At 39.7% G+C, this 12,878-nt stretch overlaps 1 protein-coding gene across 3 annotated transcripts; it reads left to right on the top strand.

Annotated features, from left to right (window-relative positions):
* Positions 1-43: 43 nt before the first annotated feature.
* Positions 44-12,232, top strand: ccdc169 (coiled-coil domain containing 169). 3 transcript variants are annotated; one of them, XM_066699774.1, is made up of 9 exons: positions 44-234; positions 615-697; positions 4,981-5,091; positions 6,267-6,307; positions 8,328-8,426; positions 8,595-8,648; positions 10,673-10,749; positions 10,983-11,055; positions 12,103-12,232. In XM_066699774.1, the coding sequence occupies exons 1-9, from the start codon at positions 116-118 to the stop codon at positions 12,106-12,108; spliced, it is 663 nt and encodes a 220-aa protein (XP_066555871.1). In that variant the 5' UTR covers positions 44-115; the 3' UTR covers positions 12,109-12,232. The 3 variants fall into 3 exon arrangements, with proteins under 3 accessions (XP_066555871.1, XP_066555870.1, XP_066555869.1); XM_066699773.1 differs by having other exon boundaries at positions 10,983-11,094; XM_066699772.1 differs by having other exon boundaries at positions 10,983-12,232.
* The last annotated feature ends 646 nt before the right edge of the window (positions 12,233-12,878 follow it).

The following is a 12,878-nucleotide window of genomic DNA, read 5'->3' as shown; positions in this document are numbered from 1 at the left end:
GCAGCCTCGACTTGAACCTCCCGCGACTTTTCAAAGCGCTGCGGGCTGGGAAGCACTTCCGGGTCAGAGGTGAAATGTCTCCATCTCCCTGGAAACGGGTGGAACAAATGTGAGGATGGAGGACAGACAGCAGGGACAGGATGGACAGCACAGACAGCTCACACAGCTCACACAGCACAGGCCCTGCGATGCGCCTCGGCTGCGGCTGGAGATCGAGCAGGAGAAGCAGATGAAGTGAGTTTCTGCACTTCTTAATGCGCACCTGGGCGGAGGAGCTGAGTGACAGTGCTAATATAACACGCCAGCACATTACAACCCCCCCCATCCCATGCAATGCAAAGTTTGTTGGCAAAATAATAAAGGGCAAATCTCTGTCAACTCGATAAATATACGTGCACATTTCCGATCTTATTCTGCCCCAACATAAATGAATACAAAATACTTAACATGCAGTTTTTCAGATTATAGAGCTAATAACGACAGTGATTCAGAATAAATCATATAGGAATATCACCCTAATTTTAAACGACTTTGTTATCTTATTATCACAAGTTAATGTAAGTTCAGCAAAGACAGATGAAAGAGAAACGCACTGATGTTGTCATGTGATTCAGAGAAATGCTGGAAGAGTCAATTTTTGAGCTGAGGAACACTGTGGTCATCCTGGAGAAGAGACTGGACACTGTGGAAGATGAAGGTAACATTAACATTCAGCATATACTACAGGCTATATACTGAGTTACGAATATATATATATATATATATATATATATAATATATTGGTGTATATAAATATATACACCAATCAGCCATAACATTATGACCACTGACAGGCGAAGTGAATAACACTGATAATCTCATTATCATGGCACCTGTCAGTGGGTGGGATATATTAGGGAGCAAGTGAACATTTTGTCCTCAAAGTTGATGACGACAGGGTCATGGGCGTCCAAGGCTCACTGATCCACGTGGGGAGCGAAGGCTGGCCCGTGTGGTCCGATCCAACAGACGAGCTACTGTAGCTCAAATTGCTGAAAAAGTTCATGCTGGTTCTGATAGAAAGGTGTCAGAACACACAGTGCATCGCAGTTTGTTGCATATGGGGCTGCGTAGCCGCAGACCAGTCAGGGTGCCCATGCTGACCTCTGTCCACTGCCGAAAGCGCCTACAATGGGCACGTGAGCATCAGAACTGGACAATGGAGCAATGGAAGAAGGTGGCCTGGTCTGATGAATCGTGAGTTCAAGGTGTTGACTTGGCCTCGAAATTCCCCAGATCTCAATCCAATCGAGCATCTGTGGGATGTGCTGGACAAACAAATCCGATCCATGGAGGCCCCACCTCACAGCTTACAGGACTTAAAGGATCTGCTGCTAATGTCTTGGTGCCAGATACCACAGCACACCTTCAGAGGTTTAGTGGAGTCCATGCCTCAATGGGTCAGGGCTGTTTTGGCGGCAAAAGGGGGACCTACACAATATTAGACAGGTGGTCATTATGTTATGGCTGACCATAATATATATATATATATATATATATATATATATATATATACACACATACAGTACTGCACAAACGTTTTAGGCAGGTGTGAAAAAAATGTGTAAAGTAAGAATGCTTTCAAAAATAGACATCTTAATAGATTATATTTATCAATTAATTAAATGCAAAGTGAGTGAAAAGAAGAGAAATCTACATCAAATCCATATTTGGTGTGACCACCCTTTGCCTTCAAAACAGCATCAATTCTTCTAGGTACACTTGCACAAAGGCAGGAATGTTGTAGGCATATAGTCAGGTGTATGATTAAACAATTATGCCAAACAGGTGCTAGTGATCATCAGTTCAATATGCAGGTTGAAACACAATCATTAACAAACAAACAGCTGTGTAGGAGGAATAAAACTGGGTGAGGAACAGCCAAACTCAGCTAACAAGGTGAGGTTGCTGAAGACAGTTCAGTGTCAAAAGTCATACACCATGGCAAGACTGAGCACAGCAACAAGACACAAGGTAGTTATACTGCATCAGCAAGGTCTCTCCCAGGCAGACATTTCACTGCAGACAGGGGTTTCCAGATGTGCTGCCCAAGCTCTTTTGAAGAAGCACAAAGAAACAGGCAACGTTGAGGGCCGTAGACGCAGTGGTCGGCCAAGGAAACTTACTGCAGCAGATGAAAGACACATCATGGTTACTTCCCTTCGCAATCGGAAGATGTCCAGCACTGCCATCAGCTCAGAATTGGCAGAAAACAGTGGGACCCTGGTACACCCATCTACTGTCTGGAGAAGTCTGCTCAGAAGTGGCCTTCATGGAAGACTTGCGGCCAAAAAGCCATACCTCCAACGTGGCAACAAGGCCAAGCGACTCATCTATGCACGAAAACACAGGAACTGGGGTGCAGAAAAATGGCAGCAGGTGCTCTGGACTGATGAGTCAAATGAGTAAGTCTGGGGTAAGTCTAGAAAATGGGTAAGTTTGGGGCTGCATTTCTGCAAAATGGAGTTGGATTTGGTCAGAATAATGGTTTCCTCAATGCTGAGAAGTACAGGCAGATAATTATCCATCATGCAATACCATCAGAGAGGCATCTGATTGGCCCCAAATTTATTCTGCAGCATGACAATGACCCCAAACATACAGCGACAGTCATAAAGAACTATCTTCAGCGTAAAGAAGAACAAGGAGTCCTGGAAGTGATGATATGGCCCCCACAGAGCCCTGATCTCAACATCATCAAGTCTGTCTGGGATTACATGAAGAGAGAGAAGCAACTGAGGCTGCCTAAATCCACAGAAGAACTGTGGTTAGTTCTCCAAGATGTTTGGGTCAACCTACCTGCCGAGTTCCTTCAGAAACTGTGTGCAAGTGTACCTAGAAGAATTGATGCTGTTTTGAAGGCAGTGGGTGGTCACACCAAATATGGATTTGATGTAATTTTTTCGTCTGTTCACTCACTTTGCATTTTTTTAATTGATAAATATAATCTGTTAACATGTCTATTTTTGAAAGCATTCTTACTTTACAGCATTTTTTCACACCTGCCTAAAACATTTGCACAGGAGTGTGTGTGTGTGTGTGTGTGTGTGTGTGTTAATATATACATAAACACATGTGTTTAATCAGAAGCATTCTTGTGTAATTGTACTTAATTCTAATTCATTATTATGTGGATATGTTTTTTCACTCATGTTCATACCCTTATAATGTTGTGTATATGTACTACATTGCATGTTAACTTTTTAAGAACTTGCCTCGGAAAGAGATGTCTGTTAAATGACTTACTAATTCTAGATATTTTATTCCAAAATAAAACCATGATATACCGCTAAATTAGCTCAGTTCACAAACAGCCCTTCAGTGTCACCTAATTAGCACCCAGTCTGTTCCACTAGTTTCGACAGGCTTATTAAAAGCGCTGGTGGAGGGAAGTGTAAATTTATACAGTGCCATAGAACAAAGGGTGTTTAATTTGTGAGAGAGAGCTGGTGTTGCTGCAAGGGATGGAAAAACTTGGTCATGCAAGCCCCTTTCTCGTCTCGCAAATTTTATTTTTAGCCATGTTTCAAACTTTAGCTTTCTGTGTGATATCCTTGAAGGTTTTTTTTGTGCCAAATGGGAAGAATAAGAATACAGAAAATCAACCAAAGAAGTAGCTAATATATCATATTACACACACATTACATGCGAAACCTTAGTTTTTCTGTCTCTTCTTGTCATTCCAAGCAGGCGTCTTTCCCTGCTTCTTTGCATCATTTCCAGTTTCTGTGTTTTTTGCATTTAGTGACCAAGTTTCAGAGCTATAAGTGAGCAGTGGTTGTATGCATTGATCAAATACCTTTCTCTTCAAGCAAATGAGTAGATTTCTTTTCAATAGTGTGCTGTTTCTTTCAAATGTTAAATAAACAAAATCAAAGTCATGTGTCACATTTTCACTCATCATTTGATTTATAAAGATGAGAAGTTAAAGGAAAAAACAACATAAAGTGTCTCAGTAAGGTGTTGGGCACCATGAGCCACCAAACAGCTTCAATGCTCTTGGCACAGATTCTACGAGTCTCTGGACTCTACTGGAGGGATGAACACCATTCTTCCAAAAGATATTCCCTCATTTGGGGTTTTGATGATGGTGGTGGAGAGCGCCGTCTAACACATCAGTCCAAGATCTCCCATAGGTGTTCAATTGGGTTGAGATCTGGTGACTGCGAAGGCCATAGCATATGATTCACATCATTTTCATACTCATCACACCATTCAGTGAGCCCTCATGCCCTGTGGAGGGGGGTATTGTCATCCTGGAAGAGACCACTCCCATCAGGAGAGAAATGTGTCACCATAGGATAAAGGTGATCACTCAGAATAACTTTGAAATGACTTGCAGTGACCCTTCCCTCTAAGGGGACAAGTGAACCCAAACCATACCAGGAAAATGCCCCCCCAAGCATAGCAGAGCCTCCGAACCCCCTCACTGTAGGGGTCAAGCAGTAAGGCCTGTACCGTTCTCTTGGTGTCGCCACACATGCACTCCAGAACACGAGCCAGTTGAGCGTCTTTGTGACTGAAGCTCCTGCCATTCGTGGCCCAATAATGACCCCTCTTTCAAAGCCACTTAGATCCTTTCCTCTTGCCATCTTGATCTAAAATCGAGGTCAACTGGGCCTGCTCAACATTTGTATACATGCCACAGAGCATGATAAGATGTTATTTGTTTAATTGTATCATGCAGTACACCTGTTTGGAGGCATCTGCATTCGTTAAGTTCCTCCACTCATTTATTCAGATTTTTGCTTTAATTTGTCACCTGTCTGTATATATAATTTCCCTTTTTGTAGAAAAATTACCAACAGACAAAAACAACTGATCTCTTTTAGGGTGATGATAGGTGATGAACTCAACTCTGTGAGTCCATACACCCAGACAGGCTTAGTGAGAGGAGACCTCCCTGACCTCTTTAATGTGTTCTTCATTCCTCACTTTCAGGAAATGAGTGGAAAACCAGGTACGAGACCCAGCAGGAGCTAAACAGGCAGCTGGAAAGGCAAATTGCCCTGCTCCAAGGCAAGCTTGAGGACATACGTGCTAATCCCATTGGTAAAGAACAGACTGTTTTCCCGTTTTAATCCGTGCACTTTAAAGCACTAGAGGACACACTGCGTCTGCTATAATGATGTCTGTCAGTGCTGCCGTTCCCCACCATCAGGGTCTCAGCCACGGGGAGAAGTAAATTAAAAGAGAACCTGAATGCTTCGCTACCTGCCTTTGAGGAAGGCCGCCTGTAGCAGATAATGAGTTGCACGATTCTCCCTGAAATCTGTCATGAAGCAGAACCACAGAGCACACAGATCTTACAGGATCGAGGGCTGCGATGGGGGGGCATTGTGCAGGAAGGATTTCATCCAGGCGACTCTTCAATGATGCAGACAGACATTGCATGAGAAGAGGATAGAAGCGTGTGATTCAATACTACCAAGAATTGCAGATCAGTTGAAGATTAGGATGACAGGCATGAGGCGGTAGAGCTCATATTGACATATTGGGGTGTCACACCACTACACAATATTCAGTAGATTTGTGGCGGCAGGAGTATTTTCTGTTTTGTGATTTATTTTTCTGCTCACATAGCAGGTTTTCCACAGTTGGTAAGCGATTTACTCAGGAGTAATGGCATTACATTGGTCTATTATAGTTACTGTATCATGTGTAAAGAAAATGCTTGCAGAGAACCCCTCCGAGAAACTGCCAAATGTAGGAATGTGTATTAAAACTGCTGCTCTCACTTACTCATTAGTATATCTTTTACCCAGTTCCAGAGGGAAAAAAGGTGCTTTCAAATGCTTGGCGATAATTATCCTCTCAGTCTCAAGTATATATAAGTCTGCTGCTCTGAGGATGCCTGAGATGTGTGCTCTGAATATTAAAGTGTTGATGCTTCTATTTTGGAGCGTAGAGCTCAACAGCTGTTTTCAGCAGGGCTTATATAATGTATGTGTGCGTGCATGTATGTGTGCATGTGTGTGGGAATAACAAAACCCAATCTCAAGAAAAGACTGATTACCTTTTGGAATAGAGAGACATAAATTAATGAGAGGTGTGGAGAAAATAAATTGTTTTGGGAGACGCAATTGATAATCACTGGTAAATAGTGGTATGAAGACATAACATGTATTGCAACACGTGTAGACAACAGAAAAAGTACATATGAACAATGTGACAGAGCATTTTGTTTAGTGTGGTTGCGAGTTTTACTTTTTCTGGTTTGTTTACAGACAGACTGTCTTCCATTCGGTCCTATGATGAGATGCCAGTGGTGAGTACAAATTGGTCAGATTTCCCCCATGATTCTCTGCTGTATCCAAAGGCTCGTTATCCAAATTACATCATTTGAATACTGTAATCTTCATTGTAGCGTGCCACAATTGATTAAGTTGAAATCTATGGGTTACATCGATCAGCTGGAAAATATTTGGAGGGAGTAAAGACACTATGGGATGTTACACATTATTGAACCTTACAGCTGTTTTTAGGTTGAGCGTCAGGAGATTTCAATTGTCCAATTACACTTATGACTTTTATTTGTTCAATTTAAGTTTTAAAGTTTTGAAGATGCTCGTTTAAGATCTTCCACTAACAGACAGCAATTGTAGGAACAGATCTATGCAGGGGGAAACGGAAAGGTGTTATAAGGAATCCTTGTGTCCATGATTTAAAATGAATTAGTTTTAAAGCCATATCCTCTGAACCATTTTGTCTCATCCTCTGTGGCGCTATTTTGTCTTGGTAGGTTGTGTAAGAGGTTTGTTTTCCACATTAGGAATCTTGTTCGTGACTCTTACGTTCACATCAATGCTCAAGGCTACACTGTGCTCGGTGAGTGACAGGGCATTTTGCTGTTATGCGCCCAGGCTCAGGAACAATCTTCCACAGGAAATGAAGCAATATGAAAGTGCTGATATTTTTTATGTAATGCCGTTCCATCATGGCTAGGTCTGTCTGTTTAATGTTTGGTATTTTCTTGGGCCAAAATGTGGTTGCTTTAGCTGGTTTGTATTGTGCTTATTCAGTTTTTTATTGCTGTTTTAACTTTTAAGTGATATAAAATTAAGGTTATTATTATTATTATTATTATTATTATTATTATCATCATCATGAAATCACTGTCTGACCTTTCACATACAGATAGTTCTTGTAAATATTCTTCTCTGTCCCCACAATTCTAACTTTAGCTTTTCTAGCTAAAGTGTAGTGTCTTGTGCTCTCTCCCCTCCTCCTACTGATATAATCAAGCATCAGCTACATCCTGTGACTAAGACTGCTGTTCTTCTTAGAGAACCAGGGTCAGTTATTAATTATATTTCCCTCCCAGAACTTACAGGTTTGCAGACACCAGCAGTGCAAAGCCGTGCCTCCAGTAACCTATTATATTTTAAGTAACAGTCATTTTCTGGTGGGCACAACACAGCAATTTAAAAATCTATTTGTGGAGCAGAAAGCGTGTTTTGTTATTACAAGCTCAGGATGAAAATCATTTGGCTGCTGAGACAGCGGAATGAAATAAGCCGTTTCACCGAAGAATTATAACTACGACTGAAAACAAGGGCTGGATCCGAAACAAGATAGAAAAGAAAAATCAATGCCTGTAGGCAAATGCAAAAGAAGCACTTATGAATGATGTATGTAGTCAGTATTTTAATAGATAAAGCATAGATAAAAGGAGAAAAACAACAACTTTAATTTGAAATGCATAGGCACCTCCACAAAACGCACACAGCGAGGGTAGAAAATGAATGTTGCGCTGAAACCAAATCTAACTCGACTACCATTTTTCACAGCAGCCCAGCAAAATCAGATTGAATGTAGAACCACAAAGCTCAACATATAAGTAAAGCCAGCATCATCAATTTGTTCCAGTAAAAGTGACTCAAAATTTTCCCATTTCTTCGACTTCGTTGAAGATAAATCTAAAAGAAAATAAAGGTTGTGTGAGCTATTTTAATTTTTAAAGCTGTGAACAATATTAATGTCCTTAAATAAAATATAAATATGAAATCAGAATGAACTGAGAAAAATTGCCTGATTGGTTATTGAGACCTTACTTTGTTAACAACTGAATTAGATGTCTTTGTGTTTCCCTAATTCGCACAAACAAACTCTTCTACAAGTTAAGATAAAGCAGTTCTGTTTAATTAACACTCGCCTCCACATCTGACACAGCCGATCAATAACCAACAAAACGGAAATAGGGATTAGGTCCTTTCCACTGTGCTATAGATGAAGCAGTGCCAGTGTTGCCATGCAATCCTAACCTTAACCTGTGTTTATTTTGGCAGGGTGCTCTGAAACAGCTACTTAAGCAATTAGAGAACGACAAAAAGAGTCTGCAGAACCAGCTTAAGGATTACACACTGAGAATAGAGCAGGAGGCAAAGGTTTGTCACTGTTTATTTATAATAATATCTTTTGGGAAAGAGTGTTGACGTGCCAGGGATGAAAACCGGCAATACCAAAGCCCGACTAAAGAGACGTCGGCTTTGGTATGGGATGGGAACCGGTGGTCCTAGAGCTTCACATTGATCTCTGCTTTTTGTGTTGATTAGGCCTACCACAAGGCCAACGATGAGCGGCGCACGTACCTTGCAGAAATATCCCAGGTGAGAATCAGAAAGGATCTCCCAAGTGCAAGAGTTATATAGATTTCTCTCAATTATTATTTGCCCGGTGTATCTTATAGCTTTTTGTTCCATGCAAGCTTATAATTTGGTAATTTAATTTGCTACTTTCAAGCATCAGAATGTGTAAGAATGCACTTAAATTAATTGTCAAATTGAAAGAACATGAATAGAGTCAGTTTAAGTTGAACTTGACCCTGTGACCTCCAAATGACTGCAGTTACTTGATTTTATTTTTTTCCAAGACAATAATTATGCAACTGGTATAATGCACTTCACTCACTGAACTGGTCAAACTGGTGAACTGGCTTTGTGTAAAAAAAAAATCTACCCTTGCTTTCTCTGTTTTGCTTTCCTTTTTTTTATTTGTATGATGTGCAGTTTGGAGTTACGCAAGAATAATAATAATTTAATGATGAAACATTTATTTTACACCAACTGATCAGAAAGGGCCCACTTCAGCCTGTAGTGTCTTCTCACAAATCAATTGTTCAAAAAGCTGTCTAACACAATGATTGATGTTTCTGCATTTTGGGTCTGTGCATCACATCTGTTGCCAGGGATTTAAGTGTCTTACAGAAGTAGGTTCTACAAATAATGGCATTTCAGCCCACCCAGTGGATTTGAGGGAAAATCCAGATTTACACTGCCCCCCTCCCCAGTAGAGACCCTTAAGATGTCATTGAGATTACACAGCTTTCCTGTACCTGATGCTGAAACAGCTGCACATCACTAAAACCGCTGAAATGGGTCTTAATACATCACATGACCAGATAAGGATGCATCCATTGTCAGTACTGATTTGCGAGGGGTCATTTCTCTGGGAAGAAGATGTGAACAACAATGAAAAAAACTGGCAGCCTTAGCGACCAGGCGATTTAAAAGCTAAAGATCTCTCATTTTCCATTTCAAACCCTCTGGCTTTCTTCTTTTGATCCCATTTACATCTTGTTTCAATTCAAATAAACGGACAACTTTCTGACTTTGAAAGCCCTCAAGGTTAGTGTAGTGATATAAACCTGCTGCGTAGACTAAAAAGAAAAGCAAAATACATGTACATCCTGCAAGAAAAATGTATCTTGATTAAAATGGGCAGGAATTACTCCCCGTACCTTAAAACAGATGGAGAGTGACAAGCTACTTTCTATTGATCTGTGCTGCTTGTTATGCATGTAAATGCAGGCAGCACTGAAATGAAGACATCGGTACATAGGAGCACCTTGTGCAAATCAGGGAGAGAGCAGAATAATAAAAAGACAGGAATGTGAAGTAATACAGTACACAAATTTGTGTTGGATAGAAAATCCTGAAAATCCTCCAAACTTAACTTGTGCTCACTGGGGATTTACAGAAATAAGTTATACCTTGAAACACAGAAGACTAAATGAAGTCCACTCTTATTAAAAAATGTGCAGTTCAAATAAACAAGTTTTTCTAAAATCCTGCTGATTTGTACAGCATGTATGCAGCATTGTGTACTATCTTAAACCAGGCCAACCATTTTGTCTGCCCTAGATTTACAATCCATTTAGACTGTGAGTCTTTTTTTTAAATGCCCAGAACATGTAGTGCTTAAATATGTTTTTATCATCAACTTTCTGTGCAGCATGAACTGTGCTCTGCTCAGAGGTCTGGCTCACACATAAAAAAAAAAAAATATATAGACAAAATGCTGTACCTGTAACAAATGATACCTTTTTCAAATAAATGCTTTTTGCTTCTAAGCCTCTTCTCACATTGATCCACCCTTTCATTTTTTATACATCAAAATTGTAGGGCAGTAGGCATATCACATTTCACCAGTAACTACAGGGTCAGAGGTAGTTATTTGATGTTATTTGATGTTCCAAAGAACTGTGGCTTTTTCAGCCAGTAGTACCAGAGCAGGGAAGTGGCAAGATGCACACAATTCTGTGACTTCCAGAGTAATAAATATGAGGAATTAAGAATGGTCTCAGACACTCAAATTCTGATGTTTCAAGTTTCAAGTTTCGGGCTGTGTTTAGGCATCGGCGGTGCTGGAGGCAAGCAGAAAACAGCAGAAGGTGCAGTCCCGCCTCACACAAGAAGATCGGCAAATGAAGTATGTAATTCTATTTTCAACACACAGCAGATGTGTAGTGAGGAGCTGTTTAAAAAGTGTAAAGGTTTTGAGCATGATGCACCTATATATTGTATGAAAGCAGACTACTTGTGTATTAACTGATACATGTTACACTATTTTAACATTAGGAATGGAATTATAAATGTATAATTTGAACTGGTGCTGGTGTGGTAACAAGCTAAAACAATGTTCTGTGTTGACTTTTCCCACAGAGACAATTACTACACGGCAAGAAATAAGAGAGATTTGGACTCCAAACATGGACCCATAAAGAAAACAGCTACAGTGAGCCGACTACCAAAGTTAAAGCACTGATTAACACAAGTACTGTTCTTATGCACAATAAGATTGGGGGAATATAGTAACCTTTGGATTCAAACTTTCTCTACATGAGTTCCAATAGGTTGTCGTTGCTTTTTTAGGATCAATATTCTGTTAATTGGTGACAATGAAAGTACTTGTTTTTAGCATTGCATAAATATTTATCATATTTTTTGTGAAGTTCATACATGTATAAAATAACTCTCTTGAAATACTCAATCTACTATTATTATTTTAGTTAGTATTTGATGAAAGATCAGAATTGTCGCTATGCACTGCAGTTCTCACTCCCTGTGTGAAATTGTTACAGACAGGCATGCGCCATGTGTGGATGTCCAAGTATTATAGTAACAGACTGCATTTAACTTTGTGTTTATGTCTGAGTATATAATGTGCCCCGCTAGATGGCAGGTCCTTGTTGCAAATATATGTATTTTTAAGTCAATCACAAGGTTCTGACATTGGCAGCAGAGATACAACACAGAACTACAGCGATGAAGACCAACATTTGACTATAATAATAATTGTTGTGGTCACCGTACATTTGGGGTGCAGGGGAAGGCTATTTCACTCATGCCCATTGTACACAGCACAAGTTTCTGTAAAATACCCCCTTTATATTTGAGATGAACCCTTTACAGACAAGTAATTTTCCAAATCAGCTTAGCATAATTCCAATGATGGCAATCATGTTTAATACATATGAACATAACATACAGCTTCAAATCAAATAAGAGGGGATTTATGGTATATTAATAGGTTAAAGCTATAAAGATTTAAACATTTCTTTATTTAATATTACATTTATATACATATGTAATGTACTTGCAAAAACACACCTGGTCTGTTGGATAATTTTTACTGAATTCATGTCTGAGTCAAACAGGAATGTATGTATTTGACTGATCTAAGCATCAAACCCAGATATCACACTTGATAATAATAATAATGGTACAAAAATGGATGACATGAAAGCATCCAGTTACCCCTTTCTTTCTTTTTTTCCACTAGCTTTAATTTACAAACACATCTGCATGTTCTTCACAGCCCTGAATGATGACATATACTGCAGATTTCTACTATCTGCACTGAACGTTTTATTCTGTAAGGAGTGTAATAAAGGATTGTTGTGAAGCCCTAATGCTGATTTATTGTCCATCATGGAAAAATCCAGAGGATAGCAATTCAATGACATCAGAATAATACAATGGTAAGACAGGGCCATTCTAAAAGGATCCCAAGTTCACAGAGGGAAAGTTTCAATTTTAGTATCACCATCAGCCCACATCGATCCACTGCTGGATGAAGGCTCCCCAAGATGTTTCCACTTCCTTCCATCAACAGCTTCGCTTTTCCATGTCACGCCTGCAAAGTGTATGACTTCATCTTCCATCCCCATCTTTTTATATCTCAGTCTTTTTCATTTCCTGGGATCCATCCAATAGCTTCCTTTGTCCAGCTTTGGTCTGTTCTTGCAATGTGTCCAGCCGTTTTAACATTTTCACTTTATATTTATGCGTGTGTGTGTGTATATATATATATGAATTTATGAATATTTTTGTAATACAACAAAATAATTTGGGATTATTAATAATAAAAAAAAATGTAAGCAACAAAGGTGTCTGCGTTTTCTCTTTTCTTAAAACAAAAACACGGATATAACAATCAGCATCACTTGTTTCGGCCCATCATTGAATGACAGAACCGCCGAGCGCTGGTCCCGCAGCTGTGTGTGTCTCATTAGTGGCGTGCGCGTGCAAGGTGTTTTCCAATGATGTCATTCGAAC

The sequence above is a fragment of the Amia ocellicauda genome, chromosome 3 (assembly GCF_036373705.1).
Source record: "Amia ocellicauda isolate fAmiCal2 chromosome 3, fAmiCal2.hap1, whole genome shotgun sequence".
NCBI classification, from domain to species: Eukaryota; Metazoa; Chordata; class Actinopteri; order Amiiformes; family Amiidae; genus Amia; species Amia ocellicauda.
Note: the sequence above shows the minus strand (reverse complement) of the source record. Positions and strands in the feature narration are given on the sequence as shown.

Excerpts from the sequence above, each read along its gene's own strand:
- ccdc169 (XM_066699773.1), top strand. The coding sequence starts at position 116 with ATGGAGGACAGACAGCAGGGACAGGATGGACAGCACAGACAGCTCACA. Across the intron at positions 5,092-6,266 it reads CATACGTGCTAATCCCATTG|ACAGACTGTCTTCCATTCGG; the intron begins GTAAAGAACAGA and ends GTTTGTTTACAG. Across the intron at positions 10,750-10,982 it reads CAAGAAGATCGGCAAATGAA|AGACAATTACTACACGGCAA; the intron begins GTATGTAATTCT and ends CTTTTCCCACAG.